Source organism: Lepus europaeus, chromosome 10 (assembly GCF_033115175.1).
Source record: "Lepus europaeus isolate LE1 chromosome 10, mLepTim1.pri, whole genome shotgun sequence".
NCBI classification, from domain to species: Eukaryota; Metazoa; Chordata; class Mammalia; order Lagomorpha; family Leporidae; genus Lepus; species Lepus europaeus.
Window position 1 is genome coordinate 42,724,878 of NC_084836.1, and position 20,462 is coordinate 42,745,339.

A 20,462-nucleotide genomic window follows, 5' to 3' on the forward strand; every position below is an offset into this window, starting at 1 on the left:
CAGACTGATTAAAAGGACAACTTTGGAGTCAGGTGGCTTTGGGGTAAAGGCATATTCCCACTCGTTCTGTGATCTTAAAGAGACTGGAACTATTCTGATTCACCTCTGTAAAACAAGGATAACATCCCTTTCTGATGGGTTTATGGTTGAATTCCAATGGGAAGATTCATATCAATCTTGCGACAGAAACTTTCATGATATAAGCACATGCTACACAAAAATAACATGAAATGGTGAAGAACTGGCTGGAGGGGCCTCCGAAAATGTGTGGAAAATTGAACTAAAAGACGGTGCATATTTTCCATGAATGTTTTCAAGGAAATTTGGGGCGAGGCCATTTAAACTGAATCATTTCTAAAAGATTGCCATTACTAAGGGTAGCAATATGGTGACAACAACAATAGTAATAAACACAGAATAAAGGTGCATTGTAGGCTTCAATTTCTGAAACACAGAGGGAGAGAGACCGAATAGGAGCTAGATCACTATGGAGGATTTTCCAAAGTTCCCATGGGAAATTCTAGGCCTCTGTCTTCAGAATGAAACACTGCTCCCAAAATGACCACACATGGCACGGCCATATCAGCCCCAGTGTTTTACACACCCTGAGGGTGAGGAGTACCAACGCGAATGAACGGAAGTCACCTTACCTATAAATGAATGGAGCCACCGTGGCGGTGTTCGGGTGACTGTGTTGCTGCTGCTGAGGCAGGTGAACAGCACTATTTCCTGTGCTCTGCCCGCTGCTCTGAGCCCCTGGCATGCTGCAAGAACTGGAGGGAGAAGCGTGGCCAACTTCCCTTCCTTCCAGAGGAGCTGGGCAGTTGGGTGTGCTTGTTTTCTCGGTGGCTGTGGCCTTGGCTAAGGACTGGGAAGGGCTTCCCTTGGTAGTCCTGAATTTGTCTGACTCTTTGCCTGGGGCATTGCTAGGTGAAACGGTCTGTTTTACCATGGGTACCTTTGAGCCTGGTTTGGGGATCCCACTGGAAGATGGAATTAAGCTCTCCTTCTTGGCAGCCGCCGCCTTGCTGCCCTTTGGGATCAAGCTTGCAATCTTGGAGGTCTTTTTTGGCGCCGTCTCCATCACCTGATCCTTCTCTTCCTTGACCAGTTTCTCAGTGCAAACTTTATTTTTGTCCCTGTTCTTTTCCTCTTTGTCCTTTGGCTGTAGCAAAGACTTTTTATTGCTGAGGTTTTTGCTTCCAGCTTTTGGAGGGGTCAATTTAGGAGACACTTTGGGACTGCTGTTGGTTGAGCCACCGCTATTCAGACCGCTGTTGAAACCTTCCATTTCACCGGATTCAGAAAAGGCGTCATCATCCTTCCCGCCGTCACTGAGTCCTGAACTGGGAGACTGCGGGGGGCGTAAAGCAGTTCGGGCATTGACCAGCTTGAATTTTTCAAGCATGGATTTCTGTCCCGAGGGAGCGGTTTTGGCCCCTTCTGAAACAGGTGGCTTTAGTCTGTCCGACGATGGTGTTGGGGAGGTGGCGGGACTCGCCTGCTTCACGGTCAGCATGGTAGAGGTGGCGCTGTGTTTGACATTCATGGACTTGCTGCGCCAGGGCTTGCTGGCACTAGGAGAAGGGATGGCAGAGGCAGGGGGCTGCCCCGGAGTGCTAGAAGGCTGCGTGTTGCCATTAACACCTGAAGACGGTTGAGGTCCTTTGGAGGAATCTGGACGAGGTTGAAGAAAGAAAAGAAAGCAGGGTTAATTTGATCATCTGTATCACATCACCATTACTTTCTTTTTTTTTTTTTTTTTTTTGACAGGCAGAGTGGACAGTGAGAGAGAGAGAGACAGAGAGAAAGGTCTTCCTTTGCCATTGGTTCACCCCCCAATGGCCGCTGCAGCCGGCGCACCGTGCTGATCCAAAGCCAGAAGCCAGGTGCTTCTCCTGGTCTCCCATGGGGTGCAGGACCCAAGCACTTGGGCCATCCTCCACTGCACTCCTGGGCCACAGCAGAGAGCTGGCTTGGAAGAAGGGCAACCGGGACAGAATCTGGTGCCCCGACCCGGACTAGAAGCTGGTGTGCCGGTGCCGCAAGGCGGAGGATTAGCCTAGTGAGCCGCGGCGCCAGCCTATCACCCTTACTTTCTAACGACAGGTACACGTATATCTTCTCTGAAAACTGAAAAGAAACATGCTATGTAAAAGCAATCCCTTCTGTATTGTGATGTTTTTTCTTTTCAAAAACGTAGAGAATGTTTTTTGAGAAAAATGTTTGTTTTCCCCCTCTGAAAGTATTCTTACACAAATGAATGCTGCTGGTTAAAGATATCTAAACACAAACGAAACACAAGCTTTCCCCAAAGCAATTCTCTGTAAGTTTTCCCAATTCTTTGGTAGCTCAAACCAATAGGGGGATATTCCACACTGCCTTATGAAAATGCATTGCATTATGAATACCGATAAATTGCTTTAAAATTCAATGGATCTTAGTTAATTATTACCTGCTTAGATATGCTTATGAACCACAAATATATTTTGTTAATATTGTTCATTTATATTTGCACAAAATAACCTTTGAAATGTATGTTTCCATTGAGCTGACAACCTACAAAGCAATCTATCTGTACCTCTATGTATTTATAGCAACGCTACAAGTTACGTATTAATATAATCACTCTTTAATATTATCATTCCCCCAAAATACAACCAAGGCAAAAAGACTATATAGCTTATTCAAGGTCACATAGCCTGAATCTGAACTGAATTCAGAACTGTGCTCTGAACCAGGAAACCTATAATCTCCTGTACAAACCTGAACAAACTTTAACTTTTAATTTAAAATCAAGCTATGTTATGAAATCTATAGAAAAATAGTCTTTTGTCATAGAAATACTTTACAATGTGCTAGTATTTGCTTACGTTCCGCTCAGAAGTTAAACTATGATGTGAATTTTTATGAGTGATCTAGTACTGATTAAGGTCTAATAAAGTCAATTTTTTCAGAACAGAAAGCTAAGTCAAAGATAGGATTTTATAACATGGTTTAAAATTAAATCCTACCAAATATATTAGAGTTAAAAAATCCAACAAAAATGTTGATTTAGGAACTTTGTAAATCTGGCTCAGTCATTTACGTTTTATTCAACCATAAGCCCCTTCCCCTTTCATACACTTCAGGGAGGTGGTAGATGACAAAATTGCATATGGAACTGCATTCTGTTGACAAACTAGATACTGACAAACAGGTGTAAAGTTTTTTTTATGAAACTCTCAATGGAAATATTTTACTAAGAATACCTTTTTCATAATACTCAGAAATTGCAGTTCACTGCATATCATTAAATATTCATAAATGTAAAAGTATGGTACTTTTAAGTATTAACTTCAAATAAGTCAAAATACAAGATAAGCAACATGCAATCAAGACAATTGTTAAAGAACATTTATATTGCTCAGTTTGTAAAGTTTTTTTTGTTGGAGTGGCTTTGTCGTACAGCGAGTTAAACTGACATTCAGGACACCGATATCCCATACTGAAGTGCTAGTTTGAGTCTTAGCTATTCTGTTTCCAATCCAGCTTCCTGTGAAGATGATGGCCCAGGTAATGTACTAGGTTCCTGTCACCCAGGTGCCAGACAGATGGAGTTCCTGGCTCCTGACATCAATCCTGGCTCACCCCTGAGTGAACTAGCGGAAGAAACATTTTTCTCTTCTCTGCCTCTACCTCTGTTTAGCAAATAAACAAAAATCTTCAAAATGGTATATTTATTTTTGTTTATTTGAGAAGCAGTGTGTGTGTGTGTGTGTGTGTTCATTTCTAACCACCCGTTCACTCCTCAATGTCCTTAACAACCCATGGCTGGCCAACCTGAAGCCAGAAGTCAGGAACTCAATCCAGGTTTCCCGTATGGGTATCAGGGACTAAATTACTTGAGCCAAAAGGGTCTTCATTAACAGGAGCTAAAGTTCATAGTGGAGCCAGGTTCCAACCTCAGGCATTCTGATGTGGGATGCAGGCATCCCAACTGGTATCTTACCAGTAGGCCAAACTTTCATTGCCACCCCCTCAAATTTTTAATTAATACATATTTGAGAGGAAAGAAGGAGGGGAAGAAGAGAGAGAATGAGAAACAGAGATTATTTTCTGAAAAGAACATGGAAACATAACAAAAGAAATGAGTTTAGCAACAGAAAAAGAGGTCAAATCATTGGTTGTAGTTTTATATGTGTAAATAAGCTTTTTAAAATTCTGCCTAAAATGACATACTTGATATCTAAAATTTCTTTTAGCAATAATATAGGCAAATACATATTACATTAAATTTTCTTCAGTTTTTACTATACCAATATTGACTTCTTTTTTTTTTTTTTTTTTTTTTTTTTTTTTTGACAGGCAGAGTGGACAGTGAGAGAGAGAGAGACAGAGAGAAAGGTCTTCCTTTGCCGTTGGTTCACCCTCCAATGGCCGCCGCGGACCCGCGCGCCGTGCTGATCTGAAGCCAGGAGCCAGGTGCTTCTCCTGGTCTCCCATGCAGCTATAGGGCCCAAGCACTTGGGCCATCCTCCACTGCACTCCCAGGCCACAGCAGAGAGCTGGCCTGGTAGAGGGACAACCGGGACAGAATCCGGCGCCCCGACCGGGACTAGAACCCGATGTGCCGGCGCCGCAAGGCGGAGGATTAGCCTATTGAGCCACGGCGCCGGCCCAATATTGACTTCTAAATCTCAATATCCCTCTACAATTCCTCATTTCAACTGACAAAATCCAACAATAATAAATAAAATTCTATCCATATATTCTAGGTTAAATTGTAGTTGTTCACTAGAAAGCCAAATACTTACATGGTTTGAATATAAAGCATATGATTATAAGTTGATAATTCTTTTTAGTTCATGTAAAGCCTGTAATTTTGTAATGTTTGCAATGTTTGTGGAAAATAATTAGGTTTATATACAACACCAAAGTGTTCTAAAAAATGAGCACATTGATTGATTTAAAATAAATCTAAGGCCAGCGCCATGGCTTAACAGGCTAATCCTCCGCCTTGCGGCGCCGGCACATGGGGTTCTAGTCCCGGTTGGGGCGCCGGATTCTATCCCGGTTTCCCCTCTTCCAGGCCCGCTCTCTGCTATGGTCCAGGAAGGCAGTGGAGGATGGCCCAAGTGCTTGGGCCCTGCACCTGCATGGGAGACCAGGAGGAAGCACCTGGCTCCTGGCTTCGGATCAGTGCGATGCGCCAGCCGCAGCGGCCATTGGAGGGTGAACCAATGGCAAAAAGGAAGACCTTTCTCTCTGTCTCTCTCTCTCTCACTATCCACTCTGCCTGTCAAAAAAAAAAAAAAAAAAAAACCTAACAAATTTTAAAACTTCCAACTACTCAAATAAGTTTAACCCTTATGAATGGTTTTCTATTATTTTCTCCTTATTTATATTATAAATATAGGTAAACACAAGTATATTTTTGCTAAAATCCCCTTCCAGTGACTAATAACATTTCATAATTATGTGAACATTTCTTGGTGGCAAACAGAGCACACTGACTAGTTACAGGTTGGAATGCCTATCAAATATTTCTCCAAATTAATTCTTCCTTACTGCTCAGGTCTCAGTTTGGCCACACCCCCATTTATGACCACCACAACATGAAGTCTAGAATTAGGTGGTTCTGCTTCTTACATGGCATTTTTTCATAAAATCAAAGACCACACTTGTATGAGTCAAAGTTTTAAACTAAGCACATGGCACTTACCACATGCCAGACTGAACTAAGTATTTGGAAGAAATTAACTCAATTAGTCCTCCCTACAACAGTGTGAAGGTTTCATTATTCCTCCTATTAAACAAAGGAAAAACTAGGTACAAAGAAGTAAAATAACTTGGCCAGAAGAACATAATCTGTAAGCGACAAAGCTAAGAAATGAATCAGCTGAGATTCTAGGTTAATGCTATGAATCATTATATTATATCATTCCTCAAATGTAGATGGATATGTTAAATGGTTCATCAAATATAATACTATCCCGTGAATAAAGAAATACAGAAAGTGATAATTTTTAAATTAATGCTTTTAGTGGGGTTATATCAAGTGAATTGCAATTCTCAAGTACCAAGATTCACTTGGAAGCTAAGAATATGTTCTCCAACCATAATCAATTTCTTTGAGTAAAATGAATTGTGTGCATGTCTCTTTTCACACAATGACCTTAATTTGCTGATTTCTGTTAAACATTTATGGCTCTATATTTGCACCATATTTTCCAGAAATATTATTCAATGCTTCTCATTTCCTACTATTTACAGGATTCTAATCTAGGTATATCATCAGTGCAGAGGCCATTGTATTCAAGACACTCCAGGACATATTATAATACTGTTGAAAGTAATAAAGCAGATTCACAACAGATAAATGCTACTTTATGACAGTTATTAAATGTCAAATGAGTGGAATTTCAGAAATAAAATGATAGAGAAGATCAGAGTTTTAAAGGATCACAGGGGCCTGCACAATGAGATCAAGACAGAGGATATAAGAGAGATACATAGGCCTTCAAGGCAGGAGGAATATTTGCCAAACTTTGTTAGGGAACTATATTAAAACTTGTTATATTTGTTTATATTTAAAGTAAGTATATTCATGTACTGGGACACAGAGTTGGACAGAAATAGTCCCAGACATCAAAGACATCTTGTAAACAGCATTAAGTGGGACATGGTGATCTCATATGGATTTTATATCCTGCTACTTTACCAAACTCTTTTATGAGTTCCAATAGCCTCTCAGTGGAGTTTTTCAGATCCCCTATATATAGAATCATGTCATTTGCAAACAGGGATAGTTTGACTTCCTCCTTTCTAATTTTATCCCTTTGATTGTATTTTCTTGCCTAATGGCTCTGGCTAAAACTTACAGGACTATATTGAATAGCAATTGTGAGACTAGGCATTCTTGTCTGGTACTGGATCTCAGTGGGAATGCTTTCAACTTTTCCCCAGTTAATAGGACGCTGGCAATGGGTTTGTCATAATTGCCTTGATTATGTTGAGGAATGTTCCTCCTATACATCATCTGCTTAAAGTTTTTTCAAGAAAGGATGTTATATTTTCTCAAATTATTTCTCTGAATCTGCTGAAATAATCATATGTTTTTTGTTCTTCAGTTTGTTAATGTGATGTACCACATTGATTTGTGAATGTTGAACCATCACTGCAAACCAGGAATAAATTTTTTTCTTGGTCCAGGTGAATGAACTTTCCGATGTGTTGTTGGATTTGATTAGCTAATATCTTGTTGAGGACTTTTGCATCTATGTTCACCAGCGATATTGGTCTATAGTTCTATTTATCTAATGTATCTTTTTTGTGGTTTAGGAATTAAGGTGATGTTGGCTTCATAGAAGGAGTTTGGGAGGATTCTCTCCCTTTCAATTGTTTTGAATACCTTGAGAAAAACTGGAATTAGTTCTTCTTTAAATATTGGACTTTTCTTTGTTGGGAGGGTCTTTATTACTGATTTAATCTCTGGTTTTGTTATTGGTCTGGTTAGGTTTTCTATGTCTTCATGACTCAATTTTGGTAGATTTTATGTGTCTAGGAATCTGTCCATTTCTTCTAGATTTCCCAATTTGTTGGAATACAGCTGATTTATTTGAAACTTTCTAATTTCTTCATGTAGGCACCAAATGTTATAATCTTCCCTCTTAACATTGCATTTGCTATATCCTGTAAGTTTTGATATGTTGTATTGTCATCTTCATTCATATCCAGAAATTTGTTGATTTATCTTTTGATTTCTTCTTTGAACCACTTTTCTTTCAGGAGCATGTTTTTCAGTCTCCATGTGTTTGCATATGATCTAGATACTCTTGAGTTGTTGATTTCCAGCTTCATTTCAATGTAGCCAGACAAGATACATGGTATGATTTTGATTTTTTTGAATTCGCTGAGACTTGCTTTATGGCCTAGCATGTGATCAATCCTAGAGAAAATTCCATGCGCTGATGAGAAGAATATGTGTTCTGCAACTGTGGTGTGAAAATTTCTGTAGATATCAGTTAGGTTCATTTGGTTCATAGAGTTATTAGCTCTGTTGTTTCTTTGTTGATTTTCTGTCTAGTTGATCCATCCATTAATGAAAGTGGGGTGTTGAAGTCCCCCATTACTATTGTATTGGAGTCTATATCTCCATTTAAGTCCATTAACATTTCTTTTAAATGGACAGGTATCCTGTAATTGGGTGCATGTACATTTATTATAGCCATATCTCCCTGTTGAATTGATACCTTAATCTTTACATAGTGCCCTTCTTCATCTCTTTTAAACAGTTTTTGTATTAAAGTCTATTTTTTTTTTCTGATATTAGGATGGCTACACTTGGCCTTTTTTGCTTTCTGTTATCATGGAATATTTTTTCCTTCCTTTCACTTTCAGTCTGCATGTATCTTTGTTAGGGAGATGTGTTTCTTCTAGGCAGAAACAGATGGGTCTTGTTTTTGCAATTCATTCAGCCAGTCTGTATCTTCTAACTAAAGAATTGAGGACATTTACATTCAAGGTTACTATCAATAACAACTTGGCCCTGCCATTTTTCCATAAATATTCTTATTGTTTACTTTGGATTTCCTTTGTACTTTTACTGGGAGATTTTCTGCCTTCACATTCTTTCATAATGATGACTATCTTTCTTTGTTTCTGTATGTAGCACATCCTTAAGCATATTTTGTAAAGCTGGACTTTGAAGACCTGAATCAACCCGGAGTCTACCCATATGTTTAAGGCAAAGAATTATTTAAAACAAAGCAAGCTCCTTAGGTGTTCTTAACATTCCTTTATATCACATTATATGTAGTGTTTATCTTCTGTGTATTTGGAATGAGATTAAGAAGCTGGGGGACTCACATCCCTAAATTCCTAGGAGCTTTGGTGGGGATAAGAATGAGTCAAGGTGCTTTATAATAGTTGAGAAACAAGGAAAGTAAGAAAGGGTGGCTCCTTTCTTAAAAAGGAGAAAACAAGCTAGGGATATTAACCAGATAGACTGTTCCAGGAGTTCCAGTGCAGAAGTCTAGTTTCAACACCACTATATTAAAAAATGAGGCAACAGGGACTCCAGATTATGGTATCCTCCACTAGCCCACAGTAATGGTCATGAAACCCGCTGTAAAATAATTCTCAGATGAGTACACACATATAACACACTTATGTAAACTCAGGTCTAAATCAGTCCCCAGCCTGTCTCTATATACGAGCAATGTGGTGCTTCAAGTTTCATTAGGAGGGCAAATCATAGGTCACTGCACATCAGGAAGGAACGGGAATTGTAAGTCTCCCTAGACTCCTCACAATACAAGTTGCACAACAACAGCAGCTGAGTTGCCAGCATCTGTAGATTTACAGACTGGATGCAACTACACACTCTAGCCTCTATGATTAATATATTCAATAATCAGTATCCTGGGTCCAATGATACACTTCCAAATGTTGATAAACTCAACTTCTGACTATGAATGAGTCCTACTGTGGGGGAAAGAACAGACACTTAATACACATATTTAAAGGCATTTCTGAAATGGATTTGTATCATGTATTTTCATGACCTATTTCAGCTTACAGTCCCATCTTAACTCTCTGGTCCCCAGACAGCAATTTTCTGTTCCCTTTTCCCTCTTCTTGCACCTCCATATCCACCATCCCTAACTCTACCCAAACTGAATACCATGATTTATGAACTGCAAAGCCACATGTTTGTCATACAGTGAACCTAACTGGGTAGCTCTCTGCAGAATATTCTCCTTCCTCCTCATTGAGCAGACTACAAACGAGGAGAACACGATCCAGGACACTCTCCACTCAGTACACCACTACTACTGTTATTGGCAGTCTACCTGTGCCCATTCTACTGAATTGATGTGAGAATAGATAGCAATTTGTATTGATAAAATATCTAAATAGATAGAATTGATGTTTTCTTATCACATTTTGCAAATAAATGATATTCATGATTGAGAACAGTGCTGATTTAGTTCTAAAGTAAATACATTGAGGTGAACATGGGCAGTGGCAGCAAGCATAAAGTAAACTTCAGACAGGCACATTTCTCCATTAGCTATACAGCTTTGTGTTGTGTTACAACAGTACCATCAGCCCGAGAAAGGATACATGGAGCAGCCTCAACCTGTTTCTTTTTAATTAGTGAGTAGAGTGCTATTTAGTTGTCAGCTCCCTTTCAGCTCAGAAACATACAATTGAAAAGAACAGCAGAAATGACAATGGCACAATTCCTCTTAAAGTATGCTCTGCATAGCAGCCATTGTGCTCTGTGATGCAGATGGTCCTATAAATTAAAGAACACCTTAAGTCTCACACGTAGATCATTACAGCAAGAATGAAAGGATTAAACATTATGGCCATGGCAATTATTCTGGAGAATAATGTAGACTCTTCTGCAATAACATATCAAAGTACCTTTGGAAATGTTTAAATAATTGAACAAAACTAGCATTCAAATTCAAATATCTTGTTACTAAGTGGTTTATCAATTACTTCACTATGCTGCTTTGCATAAGTCATTGCTTCAGAAATGTCTCAGTCATCAGCTGTAAAATGACCCAACAGGGGAGAACACTGTGGCTCAGTGAGTTAAGTCTTCTTGGAACCTGAGCATCCCATATTAGTTTCTAGTTCAAGTTCTGGATATTCTGTTTCCAAGGTAATTCCCTGCTCATCCTGGGGGACAGCAGATGATGACTCAGGTACTTGGGTCCCTTCCTCCCATATGCAAGACTCAAATGGAGTTCCACACTCTCGGCTTTGGACTGGCTTAGCCTTGGCTATTGGCAGTCATTTGGGGAGTGAACCAGCAGATGGAAGATATCTCTCTCTCTCTCTCTCTCTCTTTTTATATATCTTTTACCCTTTTTCTCTCTTTGCCAATCTGCCTTTCAAATAAAAAATAATCACACAAACATTAAAAAATCAACTCACAAGTGTGCAATGGGGATCCTGGAAGCAGTGTGCATTTCACATGTGCTTATATTGTGTAGTTTGCAAACTTAAGGGTGTCACTTTGTTGAGTATTGTGAAATACTCATCATTCATTTTAAAAAGACATGTAATTTATGTACAGGCAAATATAATATGTGAGCACCTCATTATGTGTGCATTTATACATAAACATACAACATATATGACCAAGTCTACTTGCAACACCTAATATGTGTACCTAGTTGTATGAAATCATGAAAAACCCTTAGAGCTCTGAAATTATGATGTGTTTAGGTTTAAGTATTTAGGGCTGTGTAGGCTTAAGTAATAAAACAAAAGTCATAGTCAAGCACATAATTAAATTACCAGTAAAGTAATATAATGACACAAACACATTTGCACTGTCTTGTAAAAAAATGGCTATTCTGTTCTTTACAGTAATTTCAGAGTAATAAAAAAAAAACAGAGAGCATTTAAGAGCAAGATATCTGTGTTCTACTTGACAATAAGCAGCTGCAACTCCATGACCAATAAAAAAATCACTATAATACCTACATTTTGTAACACTGAATAAAGATGCTGCTGAATTCTTAGCATCAATCCTACTAATTCTATCCTCAGTGTAAATGAAAGTTCAAGCTTTCACAATAGTTGTCTGATCAGAATTTAGGAGAAGGGAAAGGAAGCCTCCTCTTCAGTGAATGTACAGGTCAATGTCAGAAACACCAGGGAGAAACATTTAAGAGATGGTGGTAATCCCTGTGGTGCTGTGGAATGTTTCTTAGCAACATGGAAAAATATCTCTCCACTAAGAACTTGGTAAACAATACATACTCATAGATTATAACTCAGAAACTGGTTTCCTGATAAAGATAGGCATATTTACATTCCTCTTAATATTAAGACAGTTAGCATTTTTTAGAATTATCACAGAGACTTTGTAAAACAAGAATGATCTCTAAAAATGATTTGTTCAGGTATGCAAAGTATACATCCAAATGAATCACAGCACGGTTTTCACAAGATCTAATTTCCACTGAACAAGTATTTGGTTTTCTTTGGAGCGTGTACATTTCTACAGCACTCTCCTAGGGCGCATGGACACGTTGATAAATGCTGATGTCAGAATGTATTATTCATTGCCAGTTTCTGAATGATAGGTCATCAGGCATAGAAACTGAAGGATTTTCAAAAGAAATGCTGTACAAATGATGCCATTGCCATTTCACCATTTGTTCTGAGAAATCTGTTCCCCATTCTACTTCAATAAAATGGTTAGATGGCATTGCATTCTATTGTAAAATTTCCTATTTCAGCCTTCTCTGGAAGTGATAATGTACGATGATGTGCACTGATATCTTAATTCATTTGGTGAAATGCTGAAGTGAGCAATTTTTTGAATTGCCTTATTATTAAAATTATACTAGATGTATCTTTTGAGTATAGCTTATGATTCTCCACTGATTTCTTTTCAGGAGATATTACACCATTTGCAAATAAGCTAATTTTTAAAATAAATAACACTTGTGAAATGCTATTTTGCTTTCAACAGTTTGTTTTATTAAATAGGAAAATTAAATTGTTTTAATTGGGAACAAACCTTTGATATTAATTATAAATTCTGGAGATTGCTTAATTGATTTATGACTCACCAGCCAAGAGTTGATAAAGAAAACAGGAAGTATATTCTTATATAAAAGTATTCAATGAGCATATTACAGATAACTTGCTTATTCCTTTAAGTGAAACATCTCACTGTTTAAGTTTGAATGTTCCAGTAACTAAGGAGGAAAAGGCCTTAGAATTAAACAAGTTATTACTCTCTGAATTCTGTCATTATAACATTTTAGCCTCTGAAAATTGTTGTTTATTTTTTACCTTACTTAGTCACAGTCAAATTATACATATAAACCAGTGTAAGACAAAGATTAATTTGATAGCAGATGAAATCTAACATTTGTAGATAATGCTACTACTATAAATCTTCAGGTCAGAAAGATTAAACAAAACATATTTCTTAAAAATTCTGGTACAGATTAAATTTTATATTATTTAAGCAAGATAAAAGCTTACTTAGAAAAATTAACATAAAGTTATAACCCTATGTTTAATAGAAAATTCCATGTTGTAAGCAGAAAACTCCAAATGGTTGTATTATATCATATGATGCAATTCAAGCTTATTGTTGCCTACATATGCAATGCCTACATTTCAGGTATTATAAATATTTGCAAATGTGAGGTCACGTACATTAAGTGTTTTGGAATTCTTAGTTGAAACTAAAATTAATGGTTAATTCATTATGAAAAGTATTGTCTTTTTCTCTAGATTTACACCTAAGTATATCTGCTTTATCAGACCACATATTACATTACATCTGCCTCCACCTTGTGGTTATTATGAGTATTAGCACTTCCTAATTTAACACTGTTTCTACACATAGGGAGAGATTGAGTGGTCATGGAAAAATATTCATGAAAATCTATCTTTGAATTTCTAACTATAGACACCATAAGTAAAATTAAAGAAACTATTTCCACTTGAAAAATTAATATACATTTTGATATTAAAATGTCAATTCATCTTAATCATTTCTTAGTTTTTTGCCATTACTAGCAACCCTTCGCAAAAGTATCAAAAAGACTGTGGTATCTTATAGCCTATGTGGGCAATTTGGCAGTCCACTGAACATGTCTGTATTTCTAAGCTTTTTATCTTCCTAAAGAAATTTCATAGTATATATAGGAAGTATTTGCCTGAACCTGAATGACTCTAATACAGTCAAGAAATGAAAAATCTATTTCCAATGAAGAACTATCATCTCCTTCTCTTCAGGAAAATATACATCTTCAGAAATAATTCTTGGGCTCTTCTATCAAAGATTTTATTATTTATTTCAAAAATAAAATCTAAACTTCCAAATACACAGTTTTTTCTTCTCTTTTTACTTTCAATTCAAGACCTAGAAATATATTGTAGAGATCAAAATACTGCTCTGCTCTCATGGAATTAGTCTGCAATCTTGCTTTCATTAAATGGGGAGATTTTTCTCGAAAATGGTATCTAATTCATAGATCACATCTGTCAATTCATGTCTGAGAAAGTTTTCTTATCATTTGCCTATCTGAAACAACTTGTAATTACCTAATTGAGATGGAGCAGTCTCACTTGTTGTTTTATCCAAAGTGCATTTGCTAAGTGTTCTACTAACTATACAAATTCACCACTTCTTACTTTCAAATGCTGTTTCATCTAGATTCCATTAGTATGAAGAGAATATTGAATTTCTTTTGATTTTAAGACACTAACCCTTGTATCCAGCAAAACACTCTAAGTGTTCCCATAATCACATCCATTGAAACACTGCAGGTTCTTGATTTCTTTATGATTCACGCATACTACCCGACCTCTCTTCTGTCATCCCTGCCCTGCAGTGAGAAGCACCAAGTCGAAATGCACATGTTGCCCACCAAAAAACAATGTGGCTGCTAACTCATTTATAATCATTTAAAACACACTTCCAATAACTATGTCTTCTTCCTAATGATTTTGTGATTTGATATTCATATTATGCACTGCTTTAAGGAATATACATAATTTGTCTTTCAGAAAAAACTAATATCAATATTTCTGGGTCTCACTATTTGGAAGTATAAATTCCTATCATCATTCAGTCTCAACTTACGACACTCAAACTTTTTAACTGCCCAACATATTTATGGTACTATGCTAACTGAAGCTAAGGATTCAAATACATTCAATGTAGCTTTATGATTACAGGAAAAAAAAATTTCATAAAACATGGAAGGCATAAGAAAATGCTATTTTTATGCATCAGGAAGGAACATGTTTTGAGAAACAGATTTTACACTTGGGCATATCATTAACTACATAAAGAAAAAAACTAATTGAGTATTTCCTTAGAATGTTCATGAGATTCACAGGGTGGGGGAGAAGAAGAAAAATGGAATTGAGGAGGAGGTAGTAAGGAGACAAGGAAACTCAACTGATAACATTTCCATCTGAATGCTGTTGCACTGGGAAAATATCAGACTTAGGGTGTAATTCACAAAATTCACAAGGCTCCTGTTAGGTTTATGCTGTAATTATGTAACAGACGAACACTTACCTTTTTCATTTCCATTTGCATAATTTGGAGGCTTGTTTTTGTCAATGCTGTTAAAGCTCTGGCTTCTCCTGTTTAAATTAGAGGCTCCTTGGCCCTTGCTGCTGCTGCTGCTACTGCTACTGCTTGCAGCCGGCACCCTAGAGGGCCCTGGAAGCCTGAAAGAGTATATGGAAAATTACATCATTATTGTACATTACAGCAAGATTAGGAGTGGGGGTTCTAGGCAGGGAAGAGCTCATGGGAAATTCACAATAGATGATGTTCTAAAATCTACTTAGCAGAGGAGACTGAATTGGTATAGGGTTAAAATTCTTTAGGCAACTCTCAGTTCACCTTTCAATAAGTATGCCCCCAAAGAATATTAACAATGTAGAAAAAATAAAGTAATCTTTAACTCAAAAATTCATACCCTGTCCCTGAGAAGTGAAACCTTTCCTTAAATGTTGAACAATTACATGAAAAATTAATGAAACAGCATATTTACTAGCTATTTGCAGTTAAAGTTATTCTTTGCAATGTATGGGACATTTTATTTTATCTTATATAGCCTAAGTTAACTTCCATATTAATAACTGGAATAAAGTTACTGAACACACTGTCAACAGCAAATGATAACTGAGTATCTAAGTTGCTGGGACCAGGGTCAATGAGTTAAATTATATTTCACTGGGCTGTCTCACAAAAACTCTCATTCATTCTCTTGTGTAAAATAGGTGGCTAGATGCTAGCTGATTATCCTACAAGTGTGGCCAGCTGGTCACAGAGGACACAAGACAAGAAAAGATGCAGGTTTCAGAAGAAGAAAATTGCTGTTAGCAGAATGACTACTTAAAATGCAACTACAGTGACAGTAGCTTTTACTATTCTTCATGTGTGAAGGACAGGCCGTGAGAAAACAGGCACAGATCATCTTACAATTAGACGCAAGCTGACAGGAGATTATGACCTGCTGTTATTTTATTTGAACTATATAATTAAATATCAGTTCAGGTCATTTGTTTCACAATCTCCCCATTAAAATTACAATGATCAATTGTTTCATGAACTGTGCCTAAAATGTGACATTCTTAGATTTTGATTTTTAGACTCCATATATTTGAATTGTATATGTGTGATAAACTTAAAACAGGAAGTTAAGACCAAAAACTAAGAATACTGATAACTATAATATCTGTTTAGAAAACTCAAGATTGAACGATGCTAACATCATTGCTGGTATTTGCTGCCACCGTGTGAGCGTCCCTGTGTACTACTCTGAAAACTCTGTTTAAAAAAAAATCCAACAAAAAGCATCCAGAATCTATGAAAACAGCCCTGAATTTTTTACAATTCTGTCTTATAAATTTTTGAAATAACATCTGTTTATATCTGTTGTACTGGTGCCCAATACATCAAAATTTCACAGTTCAGTTATTACAATATTCAAATATTAACTCACCTTTGTAATAATACTTGACTATATTATTTCCAAAAATTATTAGGAAATTAAATCTTCAGAGAAAAAATTAAATGCTTTTATAATGGTAATAGGTGTCACAAAATCGAACAAACATCAGGAAAAGCCACTGACAACTTACGACTGTTGATTTTTTGAAACGGTTAAGAGTTTCAAAATATGACTGTTTTAATTTCTAAATACACATGACTAATAAACAGTCTTTTCAGCTATTTTTCTAATTAGAGGTTTTGTCATACACGAGATTAGAATCTTTTCCAAATTATTTCAGCACTGAACTTTTGCTCAAGTGCATTTACAAGGGTTTGTAAGTTTAGCACAATAACCACAGACAGTAGGAATTTACAGTTCCTGTGATTGTACTCTGCAGAGAGAACTCAACTAATTAATTTGGCCAAATGTCCCAATTATAATAAATCTGAGCACTATTCCTCGAGACATAACCATAGGCTTAGAAAGTTCATTACAACCTCATATGTATAAACAAATTTTGTCACAAAATCTTCCTCCTTGCAATAAAACTTGACCTGTTTCTAGGAAGCAATTAAACTGCATTGTAATCTTTTCTGTGACCTATGGAGCCAAGTGATCTTCCGTCCTCAGAAGAGCAAATTAAAACACATTATAAAATACATTTGCTCTTCTCATTACCCTAATTTGACAGGCAGCCAGAGCCTCTAGATTCTTCAAAGTAATGAAAAGGGAAATGAGATGAAGCAAGAGAAGGGAGGAAGGAGTTCTAGTACAATAAATTATCAAAAATATATCTTACATATTAGAAGGAGTAATAACAATATTCACTACACATGGCAGATCCTTATACATCCTAATTCATATCACTTATTCTAAGTTTTAACTGCATATTCTTTTTGTCTCTCCAGAATCATTCCAACTACTAAAGAAATGAAAATAGAAAACCAAGGCAAGGGGAAAGGCACCTACCTCACATCAAGACAGCAGAAGCAGTTCTTGTGATCAAGCATGGCATAATACGCCTCACTAATGAAATAGGGACTAATAAACCACCACTGGACACTTTTCCAGCGAATGAGATGGCCCATAGAATTCCATAATAATCAGAGATGAATAGGACATTTGCTGTGGCTATTCCATGCTACTATCATGCCTTCAGCAACTTAACTTTTTTTAAAGCCAAATTCCTTCAACACATTTTTATGTAGAATTATTTTCCAAAGAGCACATATGTACTATCATTTATTTTCAGTCTTTAAGATGCATGTAACATAAGAAGAAAAAATTTAAATGATTATAGACAAAAGAACAGTCCAGGCTGACATGGTCCTAGGTTCCCCACCAAAATCTGTCAATATTTCTGAATTGTGCTTTAAAAAGTACAATAATGCATACTCATCTAAAAAAAATTTTTAAAAAGCAATGACAATCTTGTTCTAGAACTTTCAGATTCTGTGATCTGGAAAGAATGGTTTATTTTTATGGATTTTCTCTAAATCTAGAACCTAGATTTCAGCCCAGTGCAGTAGCACTGTGTTTAAACAAATAAAGATAGAAGCCAAAAGGATTAGTTATCTCACACAAATGTGCTCCTCTCTGGGAATGCGTACTAAAAGCCGCTTGAACTAATCATATAGAAGTGTCCATGTTTTAAAGAAGTTTAGAGTGTGAGGACAAAATATCACTGGCCATTTACTTGAATATCACTAACAAGCAATAAATTAGAGACATTAACTGACCTAGTAGGCTTTTTTTGACTGGTTGCAATTCCACTGTGATTAGAATGAGTTGCATATCTGGCTGCCAGACTGTATGAGGAGAAACAGAGAAATTGAATTAAAGAGATTCTTTGAACATGGAAAGAAAGCACAAACTTACAAGACAACTATGAGTTAATGAAATGCAATCGGAACACATGTATAAAGAACACATATAAAGAATAAATTAATTAGAAAATTATGGCAATGTAACATATACACCATGATCTTTGATTATGAATGCACTATGAAATATGCAGCGCATCCCTTGTAGGAAATTGTGTCACCACTGATTTTAAATTCATGGCTGTGTGGTATTATTAATATTTTTCAATAGCATTATTTCATCTAATATATGATTCAACTTCTGTAAATGGCTCAAGAAAATTTGAGTAAACTACTTCACTTATATAATAGATTACTTTCTTAGGAGAGAATCAAACAAAAAGAATCTCAGATAAGAGTCATTAGTTTCTTTAGTAAACTCTTGCAATTTGTTTTTTAATTTAAATATTTTTGAAAACTAAGTGATATAAAAACCTGGTTGTTGTCTATTAATATATATTGGGTCTTTAGAACTGGATACAATCTTGTAAGGAGGTAAATAGCAAAAGATATTTTGTCTAAAGAAACATCCATATACAACTGGCATTAAAGTGGATTTAAATACTTCAAAATCAAACAAGCACTTATGGAAGCCTCTGGCATTTTGGAATGACAGCTGCAATGACTTTTAATATAAAAATCTCCATTCAAAGACATATAAGGAAATACTGTTTAAACACAATTTTGAAGAGAAATACTTTATAAACTAAATGGAAATCTGTCCATTATGTTAAACTGATTTCTGAGCTACTTAGCAATATTGCAATGAGTATTCTGAAAGATAACAGCTAGAATCTATAGACCCAGGACATGTTCACACACCCTGTGAGGATCCCAAGTTTATGTTTGAGTGGATTTCTCAGGTAGACTGTGATGACTCAACATAAACCCAGTTGATGTACATGCGTGGTCTCTAAGACCTCCAAGAAAACAGGAACATGGGGGTGTTGGAATGAGGGTGGGAAGGATCATTGGGAGCCCACTGCAATTGATTTAATGGCTTGGCTCCCAAGTGGAGGGTGTTTTCTTCAAGGAAAAGGCAGTTTAGGGTAATGATATGTTTCCTAAATTAATTCTAACTCCACTCAGCTACTCTGTGGTAGAAGCATGCAGGTCCTTGAAATTGCTCAACATGAGCACATCTTATATGGAGAGAATTTCTGGGTTCATAGAGTACTTGAAATAGCTCAAGAAGGCTACATCCTCTTATAGAAAGAAGTCTCAGGTTCACAGAGCACTTGTTTTTCACATTTGGCACACTACATATGTTGTAATTTGCACATAATACATTCTGTATTCTGGTCACCTCAGGCATTGAGACAACCTGCCACAACAGATCAAACTATCCCAGTAACAATATTATCAGAGAGTAAGTAGAAAATAAAAACCAAATTGTCTCAATGGGATGAGATATTGATTTTAAAAATAAGTTTATAAACAGGACCCAAAATGAAGAAAAATATTTTGTGAACCTCTCAATGAACATGATCAGTCCATCAGTCTTATACACTGTCCAACTTCAAACAGAAATAAGAGCAGTACAGATGACAAAATAAAATGTACTTTCTTTACATTTCTACATCATTGATTTTTCTCTATGATTTCAAAGAGGTACCATACTATAATTCCTAGAACAGCACTGGAAAAACCACACCACCAAACTCCAGAAAGTTTCAAGGATTTAGCCAAACTCAATTTAGTTTCATGGTCCATGAATGTTTTCTGACTTATTACAAGATAATGATCCAGTTGCTGCCTCTATTTTTGTACCAACTCCTCCTGATTTAATCTCTTGAAATGCATTTTTTTTTCTCTACTCTTTGTACTTTTGAAGTTCCTATCTTTCAGATCAGTAAGTTTGGCTCAGATCTCCCTGTGTTCTAATGTCTTTGTAGTTGACCATTGTCCACCCCTCCATCTTTGTGAATTTCTCCCTTTCAGAGGCTGTCATACCAATAACTTTTCCTTACTTGTCTACTTCATTCTTACTTCTTCTTTCATGCAATAGTCTTCCTTTTCCTACCTCTTGACAGTATGATTCTCCTCATGCCAAGAGGAATGTCTTTATTACTCAAGCACTTTTCTGCATACTTTTGCTTAATGACTT

The 20,462-nt window shown here is 36.5% G+C and overlaps 1 protein-coding gene across 3 annotated transcripts in view; it reads right to left on the bottom strand.

The window, feature by feature from the left end:
• The window catches only part of NAV3 (neuron navigator 3), a 1,248,892-nt gene that overhangs the window by 210,425 nt on the left and 1,018,005 nt on the right, over positions 1–20,462 (bottom strand). For all 3 annotated transcript variants that reach the window (XM_062203163.1, XM_062203166.1, XM_062203165.1), the window contains 3 exons: positions 18,233–18,301; positions 15,065–15,219; positions 651–1,677 (listed from right to left, as the gene is read on the bottom strand). In XM_062203163.1, the coding sequence (XP_062059147.1) occupies positions 651–1,677; positions 15,065–15,219; positions 18,233–18,301 (1,251 nt within the window). The remainder of the gene's footprint in view (positions 1–650; positions 1,678–15,064; positions 15,220–18,232; positions 18,302–20,462) is intronic.